This window comes from Simochromis diagramma, unplaced genomic scaffold, assembly GCF_900408965.1.
Source record: "Simochromis diagramma unplaced genomic scaffold, fSimDia1.1 OVJJ01000333.1, whole genome shotgun sequence".
NCBI classification, from domain to species: domain Eukaryota; kingdom Metazoa; phylum Chordata; class Actinopteri; order Cichliformes; family Cichlidae; genus Simochromis; species Simochromis diagramma.
In genome coordinates this window covers 682650-709233 of record NW_024386765.1, presented here as the reverse complement: position 1 = coordinate 709233, position 26584 = coordinate 682650, and the positions used below count along the sequence as shown (strand labels likewise).

The 26584-nt window shown below is 41.7% G+C and overlaps 1 protein-coding gene across 1 annotated transcript; it reads right to left on the bottom strand.

Annotated features, from left to right (window-relative positions):
• Positions 1-1574: 1574 nt before the first annotated feature.
• Positions 1575-26371, bottom strand: cbln1 (cerebellin 1 precursor). Its single transcript, XM_040034863.1, has 3 exons — positions 25574-26371; positions 24249-24368; positions 1575-3550 (listed from the first exon to the last, which is right to left on the bottom strand). The coding sequence occupies exons 1-3, from the start codon at positions 25829-25831 to the stop codon at positions 3353-3355; spliced, it is 576 nt and encodes a 191-aa protein (XP_039890797.1). The 5' UTR covers positions 25832-26371; the 3' UTR covers positions 1575-3352.
• Positions 26372-26584: the final 213 nt, after the last annotated feature.

The window sequence follows — 26584 nt, the reverse complement described above, 5'->3', positions numbered from 1 at the left end:
CACCATTTGAACATTTATTCACTTGGCCTGCTCACTTTTTCTCAGAGCTCCATGATCAGATTCAACCTTGTCACGTGGCCTTCTGCTGATTATAGGCCCAGCAGATGGTTGGCTTAGCATAGACTGCAGATATAGAGGAGGTTGATGACCAGTAAAATCAGTCACAAAGAAGGTGCTGCACCAAAAACCTCTGTGTGATTTCTTTGGTCACTAGCAGAATGTGGTGGTCTCCTGTGCTTTGCATGAAATATGGCCTTTTACTTTGAAGGCAAAAGAAATGTCCAGTTTCAGCTTGTAGTTGGCTCGGATTTGCAAGCAAGTTGGCATCTTCTGTGCAACTGTGAGCAACCAAAGAAAGATGTTTTCAGAGGAGCACTATGTACCCATTTGCAACATATCTCCACTCATTAAATATGCATGCTGTGGTTACCAGAGGTTCACTGACTGGTTCAAAGGCCTGTGTGACTCAAGCCTAAACTAAGCAGTTGCACATGCCAACCTGCGAGCACTCATTGCCTTTTTATTAAATGTGGGGAGTGAATGAGAAACAGAGAGAAAGAAGAACGAAGGAGGTGTGTCCAGAAACAAAAGACTGCTTCGTGTTTTATATTCCACAACATTTGCCAAGTAGAATTTGGAAAGAAGATGTAGAAGAAAAGAAAAGGTTTGAAAAGAAGGAGACAAAGACAGTGAGACAGATGCACAGAACAGAAGAAAGTTAAAGAAAAGATGTGAAAAGCGGGAATACAAGGAGAATCAAGTGTTGGAAAAACAAACGATGAACAGAGGACATGACTTCAGGTGAAGAAGAACAGTGAAAGCAGGAAGAACAGGAGGAAGGAGGGATCGGGAAGAAGACGGGAGATGATGTTGATGTTTGCTTGTTATTCCAGCACTAATTTTCCCCCTGGAGCTCATTAGAGTCTGGAGAGAAACGAACCACAAAACCTTAAAAATCAACAGAGTGGGGAGAGAAAGAGAGACAGAGTGGGGTGAGAGAGAGTGTATGAGCATAAAAAAGCAGTAAATGGAAAAGGAGGAATGAGAGTGAAGGACCAGGGGAGACAGAAAGGAGGACAGAGGTAGTGGAGACGAACACGATCAAGCAGATTTCAGTCAGTGTGTGTTTAAGGTGACTCACTGAAAAGCTCCATACACACACACGGACACACACATGCACACGGACACACATGCACACAGACACACACATGCACACACACGCACACAGACACACACATGCACACGGACACACGCACGCGCACACGGTCATATACAGTGAACACAGCCCACCGTTAGACATGTCATCAGGGATCAACGAGTTTCTGCTTGTTTTTCAAGACTGAACAAAATAAAGTACGAGGACAGGCTTAAAGTAGGTTTAAGAAAAATAAAAGTACCATTTAGTTTTATTGATTTCTTCAGAGCAAATAAATAAGAAAACAGTAGATAAATCGATTTGATTGATTCATAAATCAAATATTGTCATAGTCTAAATATTCACATGTAATTTACAGTCAAATAATAATAATAATAATGATAATAATAAAAGTACCTTTTAGCTATAGTTTATTTTATATAAGTAGTAGTCTCAGCTTTTTAGCCACAACTTGGTTTGACCCAAAACAAAAACAAGAAGCATGTTTTCATCAGAAGAGCAATGGCAGCCTCAGATTTCCACACAATCACTAAGTTTCATTTAGAATATTTTTTTCATTATATAACACTGAAGTACGGAAATACAGATACTGTAGTCATCAACCAGATTACGTTTTCAGTATTAGTATTACCATTATTTTCATCTTAAAACCAGGAGAATAGAAACGGTGGCTTAGATTTCATTATATTTATATATCCATTTGTATCTCATCATATATATATATATATATATATATAATTTTGTAAAGTTGAAGGTTGTTTCATTGTCCACAGTCCACATTGAAGAAAAGCAGGAAAGGATCCGTGCTAGGAGGCAAATGAGCAGCAGCGGATAAAGTACACACATGAGGAAGGGAGGATGGAGGGGACAACAGAGGTGTGCTAAAAGGAAGCCAAATCTGCACTTGTGGGTAAACAGCATAGTTAAAGAGAGAAAAGGGATCCTACATGGGGATACAATATCTAAAACATGGCAGCAGTGACAGGGAGGAAGCAGACTGACTGTACGGGTGAAAGGACAGGTGCACAGAAGCCTGATTCAGAGTCGTGATTAAAACAGTGAAGGAACAAAGTAAAGTATTACTTCCTGTTTGACTATCAGTGTTCGGTTCATTAGATATAGACACCAGAGATTGATGGAGAAATATTGAGTACCTGACTAGAGAGTGGAGACGGTTTATTAAACTGAACTGTTCTGTCTTCTACTGACTTTTGTTCTCCCCAGTTACACTTTGTATACAAGTTTAATGACTGTCTACTAATGGACCACGAGTCTTAGTGGGTGGGGTGGGGGCACTCAGATGAGTGTAGAAAAAACTTCAGTTTATTGTAGAAAAATGTTGTTGCCTAAACACACACAGCAAAGTATTTAAGCCATGTTTTCCTAACCTTGACCCCACTGCTACGAGTGCTGAACCATAACCATTACAAAGCTGAATCCTGCTACGTGCTAAATATAATGAAGAGGAGAAACAGATGTGTGTTTAAAGAACAAATGGTACATTTATTGTAAAAGGCTCGTGATTATGATGATAAATAAAAGGTTAGCCCCTGATTCTGTGATCAGACTTTACTGTTTACACTTTAAAAAGTATAGTTTGGCTTCAGGGGAAGAAGCTGATCCAAAATCAGTGGCGTTTATGTCGAGCATGAGAAAAACACAAACACACATATGGGCACAGTAAACTGGGGTTAGCGAGGAATAGTTGCTCAAGTAATATTGGTCAAAGCTTATGCTGATGGTGATCGATGAAGAAATGATGGGATTGTGGGGACAGGAGGGAGGGTTACACGTGGGCTTCAGAACACTCTGGACCATATCAGTGATCGATCTGTCAGCAGAGTATAGAAAAGGTTTTGGCTGTCCAAAGCTGCAGTCAAGCCACGAGGAAACAGAGGGAGGAGAAGGATGCATGAAAGGATGGATAAAAAGAAGAAGCAAAGTGAAGAAGCTGACCGTACACTCTCATGTGCCGGCTCTGTAACTTTCTCACATCACGCTCATATCTCTCTAACATCTCATCCTTCCTCTGCAGCGTCCCAAACACAAGTCTGTTGTCATGTTTCCCTCCCATCTTAACCATGTCCTTTTTCTTCTTCCTCCACCTGCCTTTTCGTCATCTTCCTTTTGCTTTCCAGCTTCCACCAGCTCGTCCTCCTTTGTTTCCATCCCTGCACCTCCTCCTCCTCTTCCTCTCTACATGGGGAACACCAGGAAGCCTGAGAAGGTGGAGTATTTCCATCCTCCCATTAGGTTTCCTCTCTCCAATTTGAGGTAGGCCCGGTCTCCCTTCTCCATCTGGATCAGAACACCATTGCTGGCTGCCTCACGCGTCACGTCCTGGTCCCCAGCAAATGCCGAAATCACTGGCCAACCGTTGTGCATCAGGCTCACCTGGATGAAAAGGACAGACGGCGTATAGAATGAAGAGTGTGGAAAAGAGACAAACAGTCCTCAAGTTGCTCACAGAAGCAGGAACATATGGCACGGCAGACTTCCAAAACACTCAGTGCAATAATGATGCTTCCATGTGGACTAACAGCATCGTATTTCTGGACTTTTTAGTTGTCATATTTTAAAGAGGAAACGCATGCAAAGATTTCATTTGAAGCTTTGTGCTCTGCACATGATCCACTTGTAGAAAGACAGAGATATGCGCACAAACACTCACACAGTGTCTGATTCAACAAATGTTTCCGTGGGGAATAACATCTTCTTCTTCTTACAGAGAGACGAAGCTGTGAGCGCTGTGTCCCCTCCCTCGCCCAGGTTCAAACCTGACAAGGGCTTTCATCGCTTCGCTTCTGAGCTACAGCAGAAAAACAAGCGCTCCCTAGATATATGTTTCCCCCTTACACTTCACTTAAACAAAGTCATCGATTCGTTCTACCTCTGGTACCTGCGAACGTCTGTTTATGCAGGAACACACTTTATAAACCCTGTGAGATTACAGACCGTCCTGTGAGAAGTCTCACTGCAACCTGATAAGAAAAGCAACACAATGTTTCTGTTGTACTGCCTTTCTTCAGGTTCTTGTACGAGTCTTGTTTTTTACAACACTAGGGTGGCTGATGTGAGTTTGTTATGTCATGCTCCTATTTTAAAATACAATCATAAGATGTTAAAATGTGCCTAAAACTAATTATTTTCTGCAGGAATCACTGACGTGAAAAATAGATTTTCCAGCATAAAAAGTATTTATTAATGAGAATAATAAAAAATGCTGCCGATAGCTCGGTCTCTAGCTTACACCAGGCAGTATAGATGCGAGACACTTTCACCAGGCTGTGTGCAGTGAAGCTCCTCACGGGTGAAACTGTCGGCCTGGAGTTTGACTGTTTCAAAACAAGAGAAAGTGAAGCTGCAGGAAATGTGTTGGGGGTTTTTGGTCACACCAACACAAATTTCTTGCATTCACTGGATTTCCCCCTCTATCCCAAAATAAAATTCAACTTAAAAGTTTGCTTTTTTGACCTTTTCTGATCTGATGGAGACCCAGAGTACACTCCAGAGGCAGATGTGCAGGCTAGTTAATAATCTAGGAATCTACTGGAGGCTGGAAATGTCAAAGAATGACCTTGGAAGGGCAATCAGCCATCGATATCTTATTTTTCTCCAAGTGAAAACTTTATGGTCACACCTAATACACACATTAGTAAATGTAACAGAGTATATTGTATCTGAAACTGGTGGACAACTTCTTGGATGGCTAGATGGATTAAAAGATGGACTGGGCACTTTTAATATTCTTCTACCACACGTTCCTTTAAAACTCCCAACATATATTGTCATCTGCCTCCTGGTGCACAGAAACAACACGCTGGCTGTTTGTTTCTGTGCAGGTCACTCTGGTGTAGTAGTGTTTTCATTTTCAACAAGCTGACTGCAGTTTGAAAGATTTTGATTCCTTAAACAAACTTCATATAGGCCACGTTACCTGTCTACATGATCTTTACAGTATGGACATCAGGAAGATTTACACCTGAGAGCTAAACATGTCAAAATATTTCTGTTTGCTCTCGAGGTAAAAAACTGTAAAACTGTCACCAACTGATGGAACACAGTCATAAACATCCCATAATTATACACTTATCCAAGTCAGCCTGATGGTCAGGAGAGTGTGTGTGTGTGTGTGTGTGTGTGTGTGTGTGTGTGTGTGTGTGTGTGTGTGTGTGTGTGTGTGTGTGTGTGTGTGTGTGTGTGTGGGCAGGAGATGGAGAGCCTGTCAGAGTCAAGGGCTCTCTTGGCCCAGCACTCCTCTTAATAGCAAACTGAACATGGCGACTCAGACTGTATCTGCATGTGTGGGTGCGTGTGTGCAGCTTTGAACAGGCAGCTTTGAATCTGATGGAAAATACTCAGACTATACTGAAATTATTTTTTTAATTGTTACAAAGGAAACGCGGCACAGGTCATGGACAAATTTACATTTCACTATCGGCTGAAAACTCAGTCGCTGAGTTTATTACACCAGATAAATGTGAATTATTTTCTTTTACATTTAAAATGAAGTATTAGCAGAAAGACAGATTTGTTGCCACACGTAAAATATCACTCTTAGCCACTCACTAAAATAATCGTAGATCTCAGGCTAATATATGTGAGACATTGGGCAGATTTCAATTTCATAAAATTGAAATTTCATCATTAAAGCTGAAATTAAATTCATTGCTGACACCAAACATTTTTTTCCGTCTCTGACTGTGCTGTACATCACAGTAATAGGGTTAGGGTCATGTTGGGGTCATGTTTGGGTTATGGTGGGGTTATGGTTGGGTTCAATTCAATTTTATTTATATAGTGCCAATCACAACAACATTCACCTCAATATCTTTATATCGTACAATAATAGACACAGAGAAAAACCCAACAATCATATGACCCCCTATGAGCAAGCACTTTGGCGACAGTGGGAAGGAAAAACTCCCTTTTAACAGGAAGAAACCTCCAACAGAACCAGGCTCAGGGAGGGGCGGGGCCATCTGCTGTGATTGGTTGGGGTGAGAGAAGGAAGACAGGATAAAGACATGCTGTGGAAGAGAGACAGAGATTAATAACAGATATGATTCAATGCAGAGAGGTCTGTTAACACATAGTGAGTGAGAAAGGTGACTGGAAAGGAAAAACTCAATGCATCATGGGAATCCCCGGCAGCCTACGTCTATTGCAGCATAACTAAGGGAAGATTCAGGGTCACCTGGTCCAGCCCTAACTATATGCTTTAGCAAAAAGGAAAGTTTGAAGCCTAATCTTAAAAGTAGAGATAGTGTCTGTCTCCTGAATCCAAACTGGAAGCTGGTTCCACAGAAGAGGGGCCTGAAAACTGAAGGCTCTGCCTCCCATTCTACTTTTAAATACTCTAGGAACAACAAGTAGGCCTGCAGAGCGAGAGCGAAGTGCTCTAATAGGGTGATATGGTACTACAAGGTCATTAAGATAAGATGGGGCCTGATTATTTAAGACCTTGTATGTGAGGAGCAGGATTTTGAATTCTGGATTTAACAGGAAGCCAATGAAGGGAAGCCAAAACAGGAGAAATATGCTCTCTCTTTCTAGTCCCTGTCAGGACTCTTGCTGCAGCATTTTGGATTAGTTGAAGGCTTTTCAGGGCGTTTTTAGGACTTCCTGATAATAATGAATTACAGTCGTCCAGCCTGGAAGTAATAAATGCATGAACTAGTTTTTCAGCGTCACTCTGAGACAGGATATTTCTAATTTTAGAGATGTTGCACAAATGGAAGAAAGCAGTCTTACATATTTGTTTAATATGTGCATTGAAGGACATGTCCTGGTCAAAAATGACTCCAAGGTTCCTCACAGCGTTACTGGAGGCCAAGGTAACGCCATCCAGAGTAAGAATCTGCTTAGATACCATATTTCTAAGATTTTCAGGGCCGAGTACAATAACCTCAGTTTGATCTGAACTAAGAAGCAGAAAGTTAGCGGCCATCCAGGTTTTTATGTCTTTAAGACATTCCTGCAGTTTAACTCATTGGTGTGTGTTATCTGGCTTCATGGACAGATAGAGCTGGGTGTCATCTGCATAGCAGTGAAAATGTATGCTATGTCTTCTAATGATGATGCCTAAGGGAAGCATGTATGATGTAAACAGAATTGGTCCTAGCACTGAACCCTGTGGAACTCCATAATTAACCTCAGTGTGTGAAGAGGACTCTCCATTTACATGCACAAACTGGAGTCTATTAGATAGATATGATACAAACCACTGCAGCGCAGTACCTGTAATACCTACAACATGTTCTAATCGCTCTAATAGGATATTATGGTCAACAGTATCGAACGCTGCACTGAGGTCTAGCAGGACAAGCACAGAGATGAGTCCACTGTCAGAGGCCATAAGAAGATCATTTGTAACCTTCACTAAAGCTGTTTCTGTGCTGTGATGAGCTCTGAAACCTGACTGAAACTCTTCAAATAAACCATCCCTCTGCAGATGCTAGAGATGCTTTTTGAGTAAAGGTTTAACTACAGCCAGCTTGAAGGCCTGTGGTACATAGCCGATTATTAGAGATAGGTTGATCAGATTTAAGATTAAAGCATTAATTAATGGCAGGACTTCTTTGAGCAGTTTTGTAGGAATGGGGTCTAAAAGACACGTTGATGGTTTGGAGGAAGTAATTATTGAAGTTAACTCAGAAAGATCAATTAGAGAAAAAGAGTCTAACTTAACATCAATGGTACTAAGAGTAGCTGTAGATAATATTACATCTGTGGGATGATTACTGGTAATTTTTTCTCTAATGATAAAAATGTTATTTGTGAAGAAGTTCATGAAGTCATTACTAGTTAACGTTAAAGGGATGGTTGGCTCAAAGGAGCTCTGACTGTCAGCCTGGCTACAGTGCTGAAGAGAAACCTGGGGTTGTTCTTATTTTCTTCAATCAGTGATGAATAGTAAGATGTTCTGGCTTTGCAGAGGGCTTTCTTATAAAGCAGCAAACTATTTCTCCAGGCTAAATGATGATCTTCTAAATTTGTGACACGCCATTTCCTCTCCAGATTACGAGTCATCTGCTTTAGGCTACGTGTTTGAGAATTATACCACGGAGTCAGGTACTTCTGATTTGAGGCCTTAGTTTTTACAGGAGCTACAGTATCCAGAGTCGTACGTAGTGAGGAGGTGAAATTATTAACAAGATGATCGACCTCTGTTGGGGTAGCATTCAGATAGCTGCTCTGCTCTGTGTTGGTACAGGGCATTGGAGATGATAACAGTGGGTGGATTATATTCTTAAACTTAGTTACAGCACTTTCAGAAAGACGTCTACTGTGATGAAGTCTACTCTCCACTGCTGTGTAATCAGTTATTGTAAATGTAAATGTTATCAGGAAATGATCAGACAGGAGAGGGTTTTCAGGAAACACTGTTAAATGTTCAGTTTCTATGCCATATGTTAAAACAAGACCTAGAGTGTGATTAAAGTGGTGGGTGGGTTCTTTTACAGTTATAGAGAAGCCAATTGAGTCTAATAACAGATTAAATGCCATGTTGAGGCTGTCATTTTTAGCATCTACATGGATGTTAAAATCACCCACAATAATGATTTTATCTGAGCTCAGAACTAAATTAGATATAAAGTCTGAGAAATCAGAGAGAAACTCTGTGTAAGGCCCAGGTGGACGATAGAAGATAACAAGTAAGACTGGTTTCTGAGTTTTACAGCTGGGGTGGACGAGGCTAAGCATCAGGCTTTCAAATGAATTAAAAGTCTGTCTGGGTCTTTGGTTGATTAATAGGCTGGTGTGAAAAATTGCTGCCACACCGCCCCCTCGGCCTGTGCTTCGAGGTTTCTGGTAGTTAGAATGACTCAGGGGTGTTGATTCATTTAAACTAACATAATCATCCTGCTGCAACCAGGTTTCTGTGAGGCAGAGTAAATCGATTTGTTGATCAATTATTAAGTCGTGTACTAACAGAGACTTGGAGGAGAGAGACCTAATATTTAATAATCCACATTTCACTGTTTTACTCTTTGGTTCAGATGTGGATACTGTATTGTTCTTTCTTTGTGATTGTTTATGTTTAAGTTGTTTGTTGCTGGTTTTTAGTTTGTTTTTTGTCTTTTTGGAAGCTGACACAGTCTCTATGGAGATGGGTTTTTGGGGGGGTAGCAGGAGGAGAGAAGCTGCAGAGAGGCGTGTAAGACTGCAACTCTGCTGCCTGGTCCCAACTCTGGATAGTCATATTTTGGGGGGAGAAAACTAGAGAGTCCCACGTTGTTTTGGCAAAGTTACACACCGATTCGATATTGATTTTAGTGACCTCCGATTGGCGTAACCAGGTGTCATTAGTGCCGACGTGAATTATGATTTTACTGTATTTACATTTACCCTTAGCCAGCAGTTTTAAATTTCCTTCAATGTCGCCTGCTCTGGCCCCTGGAAGACAATTGACTATGGTTGCCGGTGTCTCTAGCTTCACGTTTCAGAACAGAATCACCAGTTACCAGAGTTTGACCCCCAGCGGGTGTGTCGCCGAGTGGGGAAAAACGGTTAGACACATGAACAGGTTGGTGGTGTACCTGGGGCTTCTGTTTAGGACTATGCTTCCTCCTCACCGTCACCCAGCCGCCCTCTTTCCCCAGCTGCTTGGGGTCTGCCGGGGAACAGCTAGCGGGGCCTACGCTATCTTCGGCTGCACCAGCTACAGGGGCCTGGCTAGCTACGGGTGAATGAAGGGTGCGAAGCCGAGTCTCCAATTCAGTTGTCCTGGCCTCCAGAGCTGCAAATATGCTACATTTGTTACAAGTATCATTACTGCTAAAGGAGGCCGAGGAGTAACTAAACATCTGACACAATGAGCAAGAAAGTGCAGGAGGGACAGGTGAAGTAGCCATGCTGCTAGCCAGTCGCTAACGAGCTAAGCCAAGCTAGCGAAACAGTACAGAGACAGTGAGTGAATACTTTGGCTATAAATTAGGTAGTGAGTACACAGAGAGTGTGCTTCGGTTGAAGCACGTGAAGATTATACTATGAAAAAAAATGTATCTAAAAGTTTTTAACTAAATTGCTAAGCAGATAAGCTACTCAGAAACACCACTGTGTTTGAGCAGAAACAGGAAGTGATACTCTACCACAGAGAGAGCGACACCAAGTGACAGCGCCCCTGTAGCTGGTGCAGCCGAAGGGTTAGGTTTGGGTTAGGTTTGGGTCATGTAAGGGTCATGTTTGGGTTAGGTTTGGGTCATGTTTGTGTTAGGGTGTTGGCCAGAGGGGCCGATGGCGCGATATGGCAGCCTCGCTTCTGTCAGTCTGCCCCAGGGCAGCTGTGGCTACAACTGTAGCTGCCTCCACCAGTGTGTGAATGTGAGAGTGAATGAATAGTGGTATTGTAAAGCGCTTTGGGTGCCTTGAAAAGCGCTATATAAATCCAATCCATTATTATTATTAGGGAAACCAAGATGGAAGCTCAGTCGCCAAAGGCGGCCGGGCTTCAATGCACAGGCCTTCCTTAGTCTCCACTCAGGGGTCCACATGGTCCCACTACAGATCTGTAAGAGGGCTTTATTCCTCATTCACAATTGGGGATATTCGTTGTTTTTCAGTTGGATTAGAGGAGGAGGGATAGGTGAGGGGAGAGAGGGGGGGGGGGAGCAAGGGGGGAAGAGAGGGAGAGAAAAGGAGAGAGAGGGGGAAGAGAGGGAGATAAGAGGAGAGAGAGGGAGAGCGAGAGGGGGGGAGAAAAAGGGAGAGAAAATGAGAGCGAGAGAGAGAGAGAGAGGAGGAGAGAAAATGAGAGAGAGAGGGGAGGGGGAGAGGGGAAAGGTTAGGTTTAGGGCTCAAATAAGTACCAGCATGGGGTTTAGTGAGGTTAGGTTTAGGATAAGTCTCAGGGTGGGATGTTAGACCAGTGTGTGTTGAATGGGACATAACAGCACTAGAAACACATATAGAACAATAAATATGTACATCTCATCAAATTTGTGTTTTTCAAAATCCTTTTTCATTCAATCCCCTGGGATACATCAGCCCTCCTCCTCTGTTGGACTGACCATCTAGGATTTGCCTCTAACACAGTCGCACTAACAGATTCCCAGTCATGAGACAAAAAGTGTCTTACCAGGTACGTATGGGTGCTCTTTCCCTTTGAGATATTGTACCTGTGCTGTGTGAACCTGATCAATAGTGTGTTACCTGTCTCCCCAACATACTGGATACCACATTTTGTAAAGGTGACCAAGTATATACAGTTTTTAGATCTGGGAGTGCCTTTGCACTGTCAGGGTTAGGTTAGGGGGGAGACTAACCAGAGGAAAGCAATGGAGGTGTGTTGGTATGAGAGGAGAGTGCGTTGTATGTGGCCGTCTTACTTCAACTTTGAACATCCAGTAAAGTTTCAAACAGCAGTCAGAATATTAAATCACTTCAGCATCTTTGTGTTTATTGAGCTAAAAAGATATCTGGAAGTTATAAGCAGACATTCTAGGTTAGGTGCACTCAGGAAGTCTTCATCTGTAAATGACTAAATTATAAATTGTTATTAATACACCTAAAGCATTAAACTAAATGGAAGGTTATAGGAAACTATATTTGATGAATGATGATCTTAATCAAGCTAAACCTTCTCATCAGATTAAAGGCACCGACTTCTTTCCAGTGATGAAGGACTGAATGATGGGACAGCAAAGACATTTTACTGAGCAAAATATTAAATATAAAGTCTGTAAAACAAAACTTTTGCTCAGAGGCGATCAGATGTAAAACAGCAGCAGGTCAAACTTTGACAAATGTATCCCTAACTGTGGTTGATGGCCTTCTAAGATTCACTCACAGAATCGAAACTCTAACTGTATTTCATGGATAGCATCCATTCATCTGAGACACTGCCTCAGTGTAATGCTTACATTTAAAGAACATCATGTACACAATAAAAATATCTCTATGAACAGCTAATACGTGGACTGATGAGGCAATTTTTGAAATCGAATATATACGCCGGGGATGCACAATCTAGACATTTTTGCTGATAACCAGTGATTTCCTTTGACGATTCATCTGGTGACACTGTCACTGACACCTTCAGTACTACTGTATGTGTCTAACTGGAGGTGAAGTTTTGCATTTGTATTGCAACTCCAGACTGTGAACAAGAAAAACGCTGCATTAGTGCATGCATTGATTGATTGTAGTCATTACTCTGTTTCCAAGAGTCTTCAATCACTGAAGAGAGATGAGCCTGGATTGTTTCAACACAAATATACTAATATCAGCACTGGATCCCATCCTGCTACGCAAGCTTCATCAATATCTGCATCACTTCAACTGATCTTTGAGTGATAATGTCCAAAGGAAACAAGTACAGAAGCAGAGAAATCTAATGCACCTCTTAGTCGGAAACATTACTCTTCGTTGATGCTTGATGAATGTATGAACTTGTATTTTTATGTACCAACTCTTTCTTGTTTCAAATAAAAAACATCAAGTACTTCCTCCACCATGTCGAATATCAACCTGGGCCCAGTATACTTAGAATACAGATGAGGATCACAAAGCTAAAGAGAACATTTTATGTGGAGAGATGCATCCGAAGACTCCGGGTTAGCCTTATTAACCCTTCATATCATAATATAAAATAATCATTAGAAGGAGAGAGACAGGAGAAGCAGAAGAAAACCAGGCCGAGATATCAGGATGGGAACACACACAGACGAACAACAGATGAAAAGTAGGCCATTAAACACAGGAACAGGCAGAAAGACAGCAGAGACGGAGGGGGAACATGGTTCGTGTCCAGTGTGCGTGTAATGCTTCCAAAGAGAGACAGAGATGGCAGACAAGGAAAAGCCAGCATCACTACATCACTCCGTTACCCTCAGATAAACACAAGAGCACACACAACTACCCAGCCATTCAACCAAGTCACTCCTGGGGACACCTACAAACCAAGCCTCCATCCCTCCAGTCCCGCATGGTTCCCCACATATACATGAAACACACACGTGATCTCTCTTACTGTCAAAATGTGTTCCCCTGCTGTCCCTGCACACTTGCAAAATTCAAACATGGGCAGGCTTTTCTATCAGTTAGAATCGGGGTGGGGGGCTGCACATACTTTGTTAAAACACAAAGATAGGACAATGAGGGGACAGTGCCAAGTGGGCTTGTGTGATATTTGTCCAGCCAAGTCGGGCTCCAACATGTGAGACACAAGAGCAGCTAACAAATCATTTGATAGCTTGATGATGATTTTAAGTCAGGCTGTAACACATGAGGTCTATGAACAGAGGACATATGAATAAAGTCATGTTTTCAGATTTGGATGTGTTTCTGTGTAACAGGGTCAGTGATGTATGGTTCTAATAAAGCTGTGACAGGGGCTTTGGAAGGATGAGACTGCGGTCAGCGCACACACACACACACACACACACACACACACACACACACACACACACACACACACACACACACACACACACACACCTGTACGAATAAAAAAACGCATTGGCTGTGCTTCTGTGTGGCCATCTACCCACCCCACCCTCACACACACTTACACCTACACCCATTCAATTAGCAGCCATAAATATAAAAGCATGATAATAGGGCTTCGCGTCATGTCAGGCCGCGATCGATCTGCATTCATTAATGCATAAGCACCAATTAACTGGCTGAGTAATGGAAAGGAGAGACAGAATAACGAAGGAGAGTGAGAGAAGAAGGAGGAAGCGCAGAGAAAGGAGAGAGAGACGGCTGCACTGGCAGGAGGATGTCGGAGAGGGCCGAGAGACAGCAAAGACAGAATCTGTCTTTCTCTATGCAAATAGAATTTGTCTGACGTCTCCGTGCTGCACTTAATGTTTAACGACACGATGACATCCTGTTATTGCATCATCAATTCCTGTCCGGTTGTCTGTCTTGACATGACAATGATACTCTTCTGGTTGTCCCCCACCCTTTCTCTCTTTCTCTGCACCCTTTTCATCTTTCTTCTTTTCAACACGTTTCCTTTTTCTCTCATCGGTACATCTTTTGCTTTCCATTCTTTTTCCCCACTGGACCTTTCACATTTTCATCCACACTTTACAGACACAGAGTGATGATACATAAGCTACATAATGGTGCATCTGTCTGAGGACTGTGACACCTCCGTCTTTAAAACAGCAAGTTTCCAGAGTTTTCTAAAGTTCCTCCAGGGTCATTGTGAAGATGGCTAAAGATAACAAAAACAAAAGAAGGCTGTGTGCCTCAGTGAGTAAGGATGGATACGATGGATATTCTGTATGCACTCTAAGTCAAAGTGCGTGCCTCTGAAATCGTTTAGTGGTAATATTGTTTGAGAAACGTTGAATATATTAATTGGCCCACTCCTATTAGTTAGCGTCCACCCATTCATTTCCCTACACAGCAGCATGAGCAGAGAAGCTTAGACGTCCCCATCCACCTCCGCCAAGCCGAGCAATGTCATCTCTTTCAAACTAGAGGAATATATAGAAAACAAGCGAAAGGATTTGGTCGGAGTGCAGAAGAGGATTTACGATGAGGATGGGATTCAAACCCACACGTACAAAGCACAACAGATTAGCAGTCCAGCGCCTCATCAGACAGCTTCAGTCCTTCGAGCCTGGTTCTGTTGGAACTTTCTTCCTGCTAAAAGGGTGTTTTCTTTGCCACTTTCACCAAGTGCTCGCTCATAAGGGGTCGTCAGACTGTTGGGCTTTTCCTCCATGATTGTAGCATCTTTATCCTTTAATAATGAAAATGAAGCACCTTCAGCTGATTGCTGTGATTTGTCTCTGTGTAAATAAAACAGAATTGAAATGAAATGGAATTTAAATCAAAAGTAAATGTAAACAGGCAGTCTGCCCCACCCACAGCCAGGATAATGGAATAATCCTGAAGGGCTCTGCTTTCTCTGTGAAGGATGTTAACACATTAGCACATTAGTCATGACAAATGAACAGTATGGAAACAACAGCAGTTCCTGGTATAACACAACACTAACAGAAGGACTAGTGATAACAACCACAATAGGAATATTCATAGATAATTACAGCAGTACCACTTCTTAATGGATGAACAGTAAACCTGAGGTTTCTGGCTAAACTCAGGAAATTGATCATTTCCACTATCATGCTTTGCATTTTGGGGGGGAAAGCTTTCACTGTTTCACAAGCTGAATCATTATGTGAATGTGGAGCATGTTTGCTGTTATTTAGGTCATCTCTGCGTGTTTATTTTGTGCTATCGACCATCTTCTCTATTTTCAGATTTTCTGCTTTTGTTGATGCACCGTTTCATCCGATTTTGAGGAAACAGTAGCTGCTTTCTCGAATACAATAAGGAAAAGGAATCTCAAAGTGGGTAATGGCTGTGTTTTGTAATCATTTAAAAAAGGCATTTTTTACCATTCCAGATGAAACATGTGCATAAAAGGAACTCGGAGACAAAGCTGTGTGTGCACAGCGACCGTATGCTGCTAATTTGAAGTTACGATTGCGAAGCGAGCAATCAAGAGTGTACATCCAGTATAACCAGAGCATTATCGTTCCCAACATACGATTTGTCACAGTCGTCGGTATGTTACGCATTGGGATGACAACGTGTTGGTATAACAGTCATATATTAGAAAAAGCACAGAAAGTTATTGTGTAGTTATTGTTCACTCTGATAACAAATAATACACAAAGTATTCTAACACACAAACCCAGAATTGGCCTCTCCAGTCTTCAGATGTATTAACTCAGTGATCACTGCTGCTTCTTCTCCTTTGCCAGCTGTCTGACTGTCACTGTCCTTAATTTCTGCTTCAGTACGTCTGATTGTTTTCATTTGGTAGCAGGAAGCCTCATTAGGAATGAGTTTCCAGATGCCATTTTGAAAACAGGCACAGAAGAAATGACTCACTGACCAAAGCAGGTACAGAACTTTTGAAAGAAAGCACACAAACTCTGTGGTCACAAAGTTTAACAAAAGAACTATTTGACCCTATTTCAGTATTTCTTAATTACTTTTACATCTTAACATGGAGTCGTTTTGATCCTATTTTCTGTATTAAAGGCTCAAGATAAGGAAACTAGCAGCTGTTACACCACATTTTGTCACAGAGACTAATGATGTTTTTCACCTCAGTCTCATGCTCAGCAGGTTTGCGGGTGTTCGGTAACGGGCCTCTGGGGTCATCTCCTGGCAGTTCAAACTTTTAATACCCAGAGAAAACCAAAATGTGTCATCTGTTGCTGGCGTCTACCACACTAACTTTATTTGTCCCGTCACACTGAACAGTGGGACGGTTTGGCTTGGTCCGTGTGTTTCACTGAGCTTGAAGTAAACGTGTTGTCTTCACTTCACCTGGCTGTCCCCATTACTGTGTGTGTCAGACCATAAAGTATCTCACAGCATCGTTTGACTGTCGTTATCAACCTTTGAAGAAAAAAATCTGGGTTTCTGTGTAATCAGTTATATTCATATACGAACGCAGTTTGGAGACATCCAGTTTGTTGCAGCTGTGAGTGAAATCTTTGCACTGTTCGCACTGTTAAGGAATACTTAAAGAAGTGCTAACAATGTGTCCCAAGTTAGCAACAGACTTATTGTGATGAGGATTGGGCTGATAAGGCTGCACTGACGGTATCACTACAGCAGCTGCTTTACTAAAGGAGTCAAACACACTGAACAGCTCCAGATAGAAAGAAGATTTTCCTGGAGTGTTTTATAGCAGCATTTACATTTTTCACATAGAATATATAAAAGAATGACCAACATTTGCTGAAAATGCTACATTTGCCCTTTCATCTACACAGTTGATAACAGAATCTAAACACAACATAATATCAAACATGATTGTCATCATTATTACATTACAGGACAGCGATGTTAGAACTGATAGCAGCATATTTTTCCTGGGCGCTGTTCTGGCACTCGTACCAATTTAATGCAGGTCTCATTCGAGTTGGATGTTTTGGGGTATTTGTTGATGTTTTCTGACATGTTATATTGTAAACAATCAATGAATGCTTCACTTTGAAGAACATGGATTGGCACGTGCTGCCTAACTGTCATCCACTGGCACAAATGACTGTTTTCTGTTCAAAGCACTCTGAAAAGTTGATTTGGTGCTTTTGTAAAGAGTTTCTGTGAAAATGATCAAAAAATGAAACAGCATTTATTCAAAGAGATGGAGGCAACCAGAGCAAAGGTCACACTGAACTGTGCACACACACACACACACACACACAGACTCACACAGGCACAAAAACAGATCTTAACAAATGTCAGCAGATCACACCCGTCTTCATCGATACTGCCTCAGGGAACAACATCATTAATTTGAGGAAACCGCTGGGCAGAGCCTTCAACTGTCTTTTTTTGTTGTTGTTTTTTCCCACTGGTGAAAGTCAGAAAAACATGCAACTCTGGATCTGTTGCCAAATGTCAAACCACATGAAAGATAATTAAGACAGATCATCTGAAAACTCCAACAAGACCAGATGGTCCTATGAGTCTCTAATATTTATATTACACACACCATAAGCCAGAGGAAATTGAATATACCCACAATTCAGCTACTTAAATTATTTATACCATGCAATAAAACACAGAGTACAAGAAAGACAAACGTCAAAATCAAATAAAACTGAATATAAAATTATACCGAGCAAAGCACTGAACCTCAGACTAAGTGCCCATCATATCATAATGCTACAGACAGTGTGTACTGTCTGTGGTATTAACACAGCTGCCCTTTTTCATCTTGCAGACGTGCAGACACACACCTTGCGTCTGCTAAATGCAAGAGTTGTTTTTACTCTGGTAATTAACAGGAAGCGGTTTTGTGTGGTGCAAGTCCAGCCACGAATGGCTAAAAGTTTTTTCCTATAATCCTGAGAGCTAAATTTAAATATTGCTCTTTGTTTAAAGAGATGTCAGTGAGTCAGTGTGTAAATCTTTTCACATTATGTCCTAATGACTCATTTGTTACATCAACCCTGTTCGATTTAAAGAAAATGAATATCCAAAGAACGCCGACTCCTCCTCTCTTTCACACATGAGCATAAATTCAGTGCAACCTTTGCGAGACTGAGCACAGGTTCATTAGATAAATACGACACCAAGCATCTGTCTGGCAGACTGTGTGTCACTGTATAAATCTGTGTGTATCACTTCAATAGAATCAAGTTGTACCTGCCACCCTTTTGGTGGGAAAAAGCAAATCCCCCCCAATGTAACAATATAAGTCATTTAATTGAAAGGATAAAACTGTACTGTCCTCTGACGCAGTGAAAACAAGGGTGTGTGTGTGTGTGTGTGTGTGTGTGTGTGTGTGTGTGTGTGTGTGTGTGTGTGTGTGTGTGTGTGTGTGTGTGTGTGTGTTAACTATAAATGAAAAGGAAAAGCTTAGAAACATCTTCTTTGTTATTAGATGCTCACAATACAGAACATTTTGAATATATGTATTCTACATAAATCATAATATTGTGTAGCTATTAATTACCTCTCACATTTTAACGATGTTCTGTATATTCGCCTGTTTGTCACGTCACTCTGGAAGAACGCAGTGTTTTCTAATCAAATGCTTCATCTTTTGACAATCGATACCGCCCAACCAAACTCATTAAAATGTCAGAGTGTGCAAAAAACGAATACATGGCAAACGCTGAAAGGTGACTTTCTGTTTGACCTCCTGGCATATTTTTCATAACACAACCAAAAGGCATAGCTCTGCATTCTTAGATTCTTATTAGTGTCGGCTGACTATTGATGAGTATCAGTTAATTGGGAAATTTGCATGATCTGTAAATTATAATTAGCATAAAGTAAGTCCAAGAATAAAAATGGGTGAATCTTTTGTGCCACACTAATGCAGAGCCACAGCGGCTTATTGAGGAATGTGTCTCCTGCTTAAAGCATCACCGTGGATCCATCCTCACTGTTACTAACACCTGGCACAATTGTTTTTGGCTGGCAAGATTTTTTTCTTCTTCAAACATTTCTATGTTTTCTCACCTTTTATGGGGCATTTAAGTGTAACAGAGCCAGATGGAAGCTTAGGAGAGCGGAGTGACACAGATCACAGGTACACCGCTGGAACAAAACCAAAGCACAGACACGTGTGTGCTGTAACCATGTAGCTAACAGGACGCTACCAAAAATGTATGTTGTTTACAAATGTTGTGATATTTTCACATGAGGGTGGCATTGGATCAAGATCACCCAATGCTTGTGTATCAACTTGGTACAATGTGGTGCGTATATAGGGTGGTTTTACATTACAGTTGAGCCCTGAATCACAAATGCTAATGGTGGTACCCATTTGGCTTTAAAACGCAGCTGATCACTGACATTTGTATGTGTCCTCGTATATGTACGCTTTATATAAAATTTAATACAGTGATTTTTAGATGACCATAACGGCTGCACTGGTGTGAAACAGTAGACCAGCTGATTACCTGTAGAGCAATGCTTACCCTTGCCATACTTTCAAGTCAAGAAAACCTAAGAACAGATAAGATGTTTATTTATGTGGCTTTGACTCGCCTCTCATTTCCACTGCATGAAATAAACACTCTCTGAGCCAGGAGCAGAAGCCTATCGTATTTCTGTTATTTATTTGTTATATTTCATGCAGGTCATTCTGTTCATGGTGCCACAGATCCATGTGCAGTACAGTCTGCTCCACATTAATGCTAGGTTATCTGGGTTTCAGTCTATTCTTTTAATTGAAGCTACGTAGTTTAACTTTTTCCCATTTCCAGCAATAAAATCAAATAAATATTATCATCACGGTACATTGTGCACCATAATTATAATGTGTATTTGTTGACCTTTATCGGCATTACCACTAGTGGTAATTTACTGTGCCAATCCTTGCTGTAGTGTTTAACGCTCTACATTAGATACACTTTGAACAAGTGACAGGTGCTAAATGGCTACACATATATTACGTGTTGGCGCTACACTGGGTGCTGGGGCAGCCTTCGGTTTGAAACAAGCTGTTTTAGCTCACTCCTTTTAAGGCCAACCGCCCTTTTTTCTCCTGACCGGCTCCACCTTACAAACACACAGAATATGTGAACAGCGGATGGGTGGTGCCTTTAGTGGTCAACGCCAGAACTGTGCCTGAGACAACTGAATGAAAAAATACTTTGACATCATCCAAAGTCAAGAAGTGTTAAAGACTTTAAAGTTCAGTTATTAAAAACTTCAGCCATCTTTCATATGGGCGTCTAGCATTTTAACATAAAAGCATCAAAGACCACTTTTTAAACAATGTTTGCACGCTTGTTTGAATTCAGTGCTGAATAGTGTCAGACGAGGCAGCAGGCTCTTTCAGGCCCTAGCTTTAAACTACGACCGTTTGCCATTTTCAGAAATCATTTTTTAATCTTTTTGGCGTGATAATTATTTGCCGCGTCTTAACACACACCTCGGTTGAGGTAACGTGGCCTCCCATTTTTGTGCTTGTGTCTAATAAATGTGTTATCTGCGGTGGAGAGCAGCACGGAGGAGTCACACGGAGGAGTCACACTATATTAAATAAACTGTTTGAGGATATTTAAGTACGTTTAGAAGGAATGTGGCTTATGCAAATGTTCATCTCAGTGGTGTGTGCACGTATCAATCTTTAAAAGTGTTTTTAAAACAGAATTTGCCAACACTTTAATGAAGTGGTGCTTCTATGGCAAAACCACTTGAGACATGACTAAAAACTATGGCCTTATGTAACGCAGTAACATGTATACTGTGAATTTATAGATCATATATAAATATTCTTGGAGTGTATAATTGTCAAAATATAGTCCTATTTATTTAAATAGATTTTTAATACTGTACGTTCTAAAAAAATAGATTTGACCAAATCTGATTCAAACTATGCTCTTTGTAATATCTTATTTCATGTTACTGTGTAATCAGAATAATTACTTTTTAATGTAACTAATAGCAGCACTGCTCAGAATATGAAGCAGTTGAAATATTTAACGTTTTGCTTCAATGCAATTTTTTACCTTTAAGCTTAAAAAACTGATAAACTGGCATTCTTTATAATATCATTCTTATATTAATTCTACAATTCTTTATAATATCATTCAGATAAATGTGATTTCATGTGTCACAGTAAGTGACGACAGTTACCAACGGTGATGGTAAACATGCGTCTCAGTGTCACTGTGGATGTGGCAGACTAACGTTATATTGGGCCCCTGTGGTCTTCTTGCTATAGTGTAGTGAACACTGGGGTTTTCTGTACTGCATGACTTCTGAAATCGTGTTGAGCAGCACTTCTGTACATTTGCTCTCTGTATAGCAATATAAACATCTGTATATAATCTGCTCCTATTGCACTTCTGATTAGATGCAAACTGTTAGGCTGTATTTATACATGTGTAATGACAATAAAGATGTTTTATTTGAATGACTCCACTCACTTTAAGCTGAGAATAAAAAACGTTGCCTTGGGAATACATGTAGGTGTGTTAGGGACATGTGCAACTACTTGGTCAAAGAGCTGTGTGTAAAAAGGTAACATTTCTTGTTATTGGGCCGTGTGCTATGAGCAGCTTGAAGTCAAGCCTCTGGGTTTTTGCTCTAAATGGGAAAATCAAAGTAAGAGAAAGGCCTATAATACACACAGCGTGAGGCATTTTAGCTGTTCTTTGTGTCACTTTCAGAGCTACAGGCCGGCTTTGACTTGAGGCTTTTATGAAAGCTACTTCTGAATATGCTCACATGCTTAAAATACTGCTGTAAAATATCTCCTTTTTACATTGTAAAACCAGATGGTAATATATTTTTCATAATGTTCTGCTGGATCTTTTGCTAACAAAAACTAGAATTGTTTATAGGTCGCTAAAATGAATATCCAGTGCAAATTTCACAGAGATAATTGAAACCAATTTTTAAAACAATGCAAACATCTACTTAGTAATAACAAGCTGTTGATAATAGGCTGTGATCCTGTGTTTTGATAAAGTTGCTGCGCAGTGGTCAAAGAGCTTATTAACCTCTGTTTACTACCTCCAGTAATTTTCAATATAGATTATCACGTCTTCAAAAATGCACAAAAAATAAACATCTAATTAAAAATCAGCCCACTGAATCTGAGAGGACTCAGTCTACCAGCACCTTGTGTGAACGTCTTATTGATATTTGAGTTACAGATGTGAAACATTCAGAATTCATGATGTGGAATTTATTTCTTTTATTTGTTTTGAGTGCTGTGGCACATGGCTGCAAATGCAACTCATTTTCACAAGTGGCAAAATATTTCATAGCTATACAGTAAGTGATTTTTATAAACACTGTAAATAAGCCCCCTATTAGCCGACATGGATGGCTCGAGCGATACGAGTTCCCTTTAGATGGGAGAATATGCCGCGTTTCATTTTCCATATGTATTTTTAATTCGGAGGCATAAAGCAAAGACACCCACATTACCTCTCTGAACCTCCCAGATAAACAGGCAGATCCGTGCACCGGAAAGGACTGATGAGACGGAACAAAATGTTTATCCTTTCCTACATGTATGCAGCATTTGCTAATCAATAGCGACTCGTGATATTTGGCTTTTTCCTGTCTCATTTGCTCGTTCTCTTCCCGTTTGGTCCATTATGTCTCCTTTTCTCTTTCATGCATTCTTGTCTCTCCTTTCCATTTCTATCATCCCCCATTTTCCTCTCCTTTGTCCTCTCACCCCTGTGTGCCCACCCCCTTCTTCTCCATCCCCTTGTCCCTCTTTTTTTTTTAATTTACTCTCAACTGCTCCTCTTTTCCTGCTGTCTTTCGTCTCCTGCATGCACCACAGTAGCTGCCTCTAAGGCAATCAAACAGTGGGAGTTTTCAACACAGCAGATGCGCTGGATGGATGGGAGGAGGATGAGTGGAAGAGGTTGAGGGTGAGCAGCACGCAGGCTGGATGCTTGGAGGAGAGAGGACAACCTACACTGGTCTATTTTATGTCAGAAAGCATGCCAGAATAAAGCTTCTTCAAATCATCCACGATCAGTTTTCAACAGTTATTGATTTTAAAATGTTTAAGACTTCAGAGGGCTTATATTGAACAGGACTTAGCCCAAAGTGCTTTTAAAACTCAAAGTTTTTACTTTTATATCTCGTAGCTATAAATAATAATGTGACAGTACCAAGAGTCAAGAGTTTGCCATCCGGCATCTTCTGCATACAGGCACACACAAAATGACTGGGGGCATGTGGCAAGCCCGACGCAGCTTTCCCTCTCAAATATTGCCCGCTCTCCTCGCTGCTGTTATTGTTGTTTCTTCCACTGCCATGCTAATTAATGCAAGACTCCAATAATAATGTATAAGTAGCAAAACATAATGCCAAAGCCTCAGGGGATCCAACAGCATAATTACACAACGGATTAAATTGCAAGACTTACATTGTAATTAACGCTGTGTGGCTTGTAAAGCATCATCACGCGCATGTTAAATGTTAGAAATGGGACTGCTTAAGAGCTTCCTATCACTTGACACATCAAAAGAAATGTGGAAACTACAGCTAAGCTATAAGAGGAGTAATTAGTGGGATAAAAGAAGACTTGTGACGGACCACACTCCAGGCGGTGCATGCGAGTGAGGGTGTGACAAACAAATAAATAGAAAACATGTTACTTCTACTTAAAACCTGCTTGTGTGTGACGTTGTGTACTTGAGGGAGAACATTAAAATGCCTGTCTGTGTTTGCTCTCTTCAAAGTCTCTTCTAAATAATCAAAATCTTCCTGTCGTCTCATTTTGTCAGGGAAACAGACAGAGGGGGACGTTGCTGTCCGTGGTGCTGAAAGTAAAGACGCTGGAGCCACGCACCCCTCGCGCTCACCACAGCAGCCCCGTCCTCCTGCTGGTTACACGGGCTTCATTTGGCTCCATCCTCTGTGCATGTATTGATTAATTATGATTGGCCCAGCAGGTGGCGGAGGGCTAGCTTTCACACTATTAACGGCGGCCTCTGCTGTCGTTGTCTCTGGAGAAAGACGTCTCAAACATCTAATGACCGACGGTGCAGCTCATGTTCGACTTATATGGGCAAGAACATCCAGCTGTCACGCAGTGTGGTCGAAAAGCAGAAAAGCACAGGTACACACACACACACACGACAAATACACAAACAGGCGTTACCTGTATAGTTTGGCGATTGTAGACTTTAACTACGTGGAAGTTAAAACTGTAAATTCCTTTCCGTGGTGCAATGAAGTTACTTCTCTCTTCGTCAAAATTCCTCCCAACATTTACAAGAACCTGAAAGACAGACAGACAGAAAGAAATTCACTGGTACAAGCGCTTTGTCATGCTGTGCGAAACACAACTGCAACCAACTCAAAATATTTTTATTTCAAAACTGACTTGATGAGGAAACAAACTAATTTGTGCTGCCCTTTGTGAGAAAATGGATTCTTATACAGCCAAATGATTCATCCAGAATTTCTTCTATTGTTTATTTGGTGTGGAATTGACTAATCCATTCAACCCAGGTGTTTCTGGAGCAGACACCCTGTTAAGACTCTCGTGCCCCCCCTGGCCCCAGACCACACACTCAGATTCACTCATGTAGATGGAAAACTCTCTGCTTTTTATCGGGGATTTTTCTCCTTGTCAGAACTTCTAAACTTTATGGGGACTGGAAGGGAACTTGATCGAGCTTTCAAATGAATTTTTCAATTATGCACTCCTGCAGCCAAATGTCTGATTTTATGGATGGAGGCGAATTATGACGTGAAATTGAACGGCAGTTTGAGGGAGAATTAACCTTTAACGGCAGCCGGGTAGGATCTCACTCTCGTGACCTTCCCTTACTAAATTATTTGGAGAGATGTCAGTTCCTATATCCCACCCCGTCAGCTCAAAAAGTTGAGATATTGAAAAGCCTTGCATACCTGGCTACACAGCCACTTTACCAATAAAATTTACTACCTAAAAAATGAATCCACAGTCTGTTATCTCCGACAGCCAACACCACCGGAGACACGATGCATCTGCGCACAGCTCCGCCGCTGTGGTATTATCTATCCCCCAAGTTAACCCGGATACTTGTTTTTCGTCCTTCTAATGGTCTTACGCAACATGTCTGTTGACTAAGTGGAGTATTTATTGCGCACATTCTAAATTCGTAGTTTGCAGGAAGGCGAAGCGGAATATCTGTGGTGCTCTAACGTGCAGGGGGAAAATGCCAGTTTTATTCCTGACGCCTTTGTGACATCGACTAAATTATATTTTACCCCCACCCCCGCCATCAGTAGTAAAAACTGTCTTCCCAGCATATTAATACAGTTCACCTTCACCAGCACGCATTCTATAGTCTACACGATAAAACAGATCATCTGAAACTTTTATGTCTTACAACATTCCTTCTTCAGGTTGTAAGAAGATTAAAAACAGACAAACACTGAGCTGGAATCTTTTTTTTCTTCTCTCTGTCACATTAGACTATATCTTTTGTCTCCTACCCGATCGAAGTAGATGACCATAGTCCGGTTGCTCATCTCGGAGGGCTCGTGGTTGGTGTTCCTGACTGCGGAGAACGCCACCTTTGCGCTTCCCGAGCGCACCGAGATCCCGAGCGCTGTGCCCGTGGGGTCCGAGGTCGGGTTGGAGTCGCACACCACGAGGCACTTTCCCTCCAGGACGATTGGTTCCGTCTCGTTCTGAGCGCGGACCGGACTCGCCGCAAGCCACACGGCACTTAAAAGGCAAAACGCCAGCATGCCGGAACCGAGCAGTGAACTTGTTCAGGTCGTCTTCACACCTCAAACCGGAGTGGGTCTATTCCCCTTTAAAAAAAAAGTCAGGTAGGAAGAGTTTCCCACTGTTCCTCGATTAACCTTAAAAGGTTCGTTTTACAACTAGGTGCAACTCCGCTTTCTTGGATTTAATTAGCCTAACGTGAACTCCCTGGCGGAGTGTCTCAAACCCAGACGGTTTAGTTTTAGGCGTCTCTGCTCCTTTTTTCAACAATTGCTTTATTAACCCGTATCTCCAGGCGAGTCCCCAGTTTTCACCTGTTCCTTTCCTGTTTTCCCACCTCTCGGCAGCTTATCTGTCACTTGGAAACACAGTAAGGGAGAGTCGTGCGCGCAGCGGAAGGGCCCTGGACGAGTGACGAGGCAGCAGAACTCATAGCGCAGAGGGGGGAGCTCCGTCTGCTCTGTCGCGCGCGCTTGAATTATTGATATGGGGGATATGAGAGTTTCAAACACAAAAGGCTCAGAAGGGACGCGGCGCGCGAGCGAAAGATGCTCCCGCCCAGGTCCCACTTTTTCTTTTTTTTCCTTTTTTATTTCCACAGATTCCCCCCCCCCCCCCCCCCCACACACACACACACACACCCCTCCCTGCCTCTGTAACGGAGACTCATCATCGGATTAGCGCGTGCGCGTCTTCGATATTTTCCAATCACTGCGTGCCGACCGCCCCCTCCCCGCCCCACTACTTAAGAGAGCCTCTCTCTCTCCTTTTTT

Excerpts from the sequence above, each read along its gene's own strand:
- cbln1 (XM_040034863.1), bottom strand. The coding sequence starts at position 25,831 with ATGCTGGCGTTTTGCCTTTTAAGTGCCGTGTGGCTTGCGGCGAGTCCG. Across the intron at positions 24,369-25,573 it reads TGGTCATCTACTTCGATCGG|GTTCTTGTAAATGTTGGGAG; the intron begins GTAGGAGACAAA and ends TCTGTCTTTCAG. Across the intron at positions 3,551-24,248 it reads ACAATCGCCAAACTATACAG|GTGAGCCTGATGCACAACGG; the intron begins GTAACGCCTGTT and ends CTTTTCATCCAG.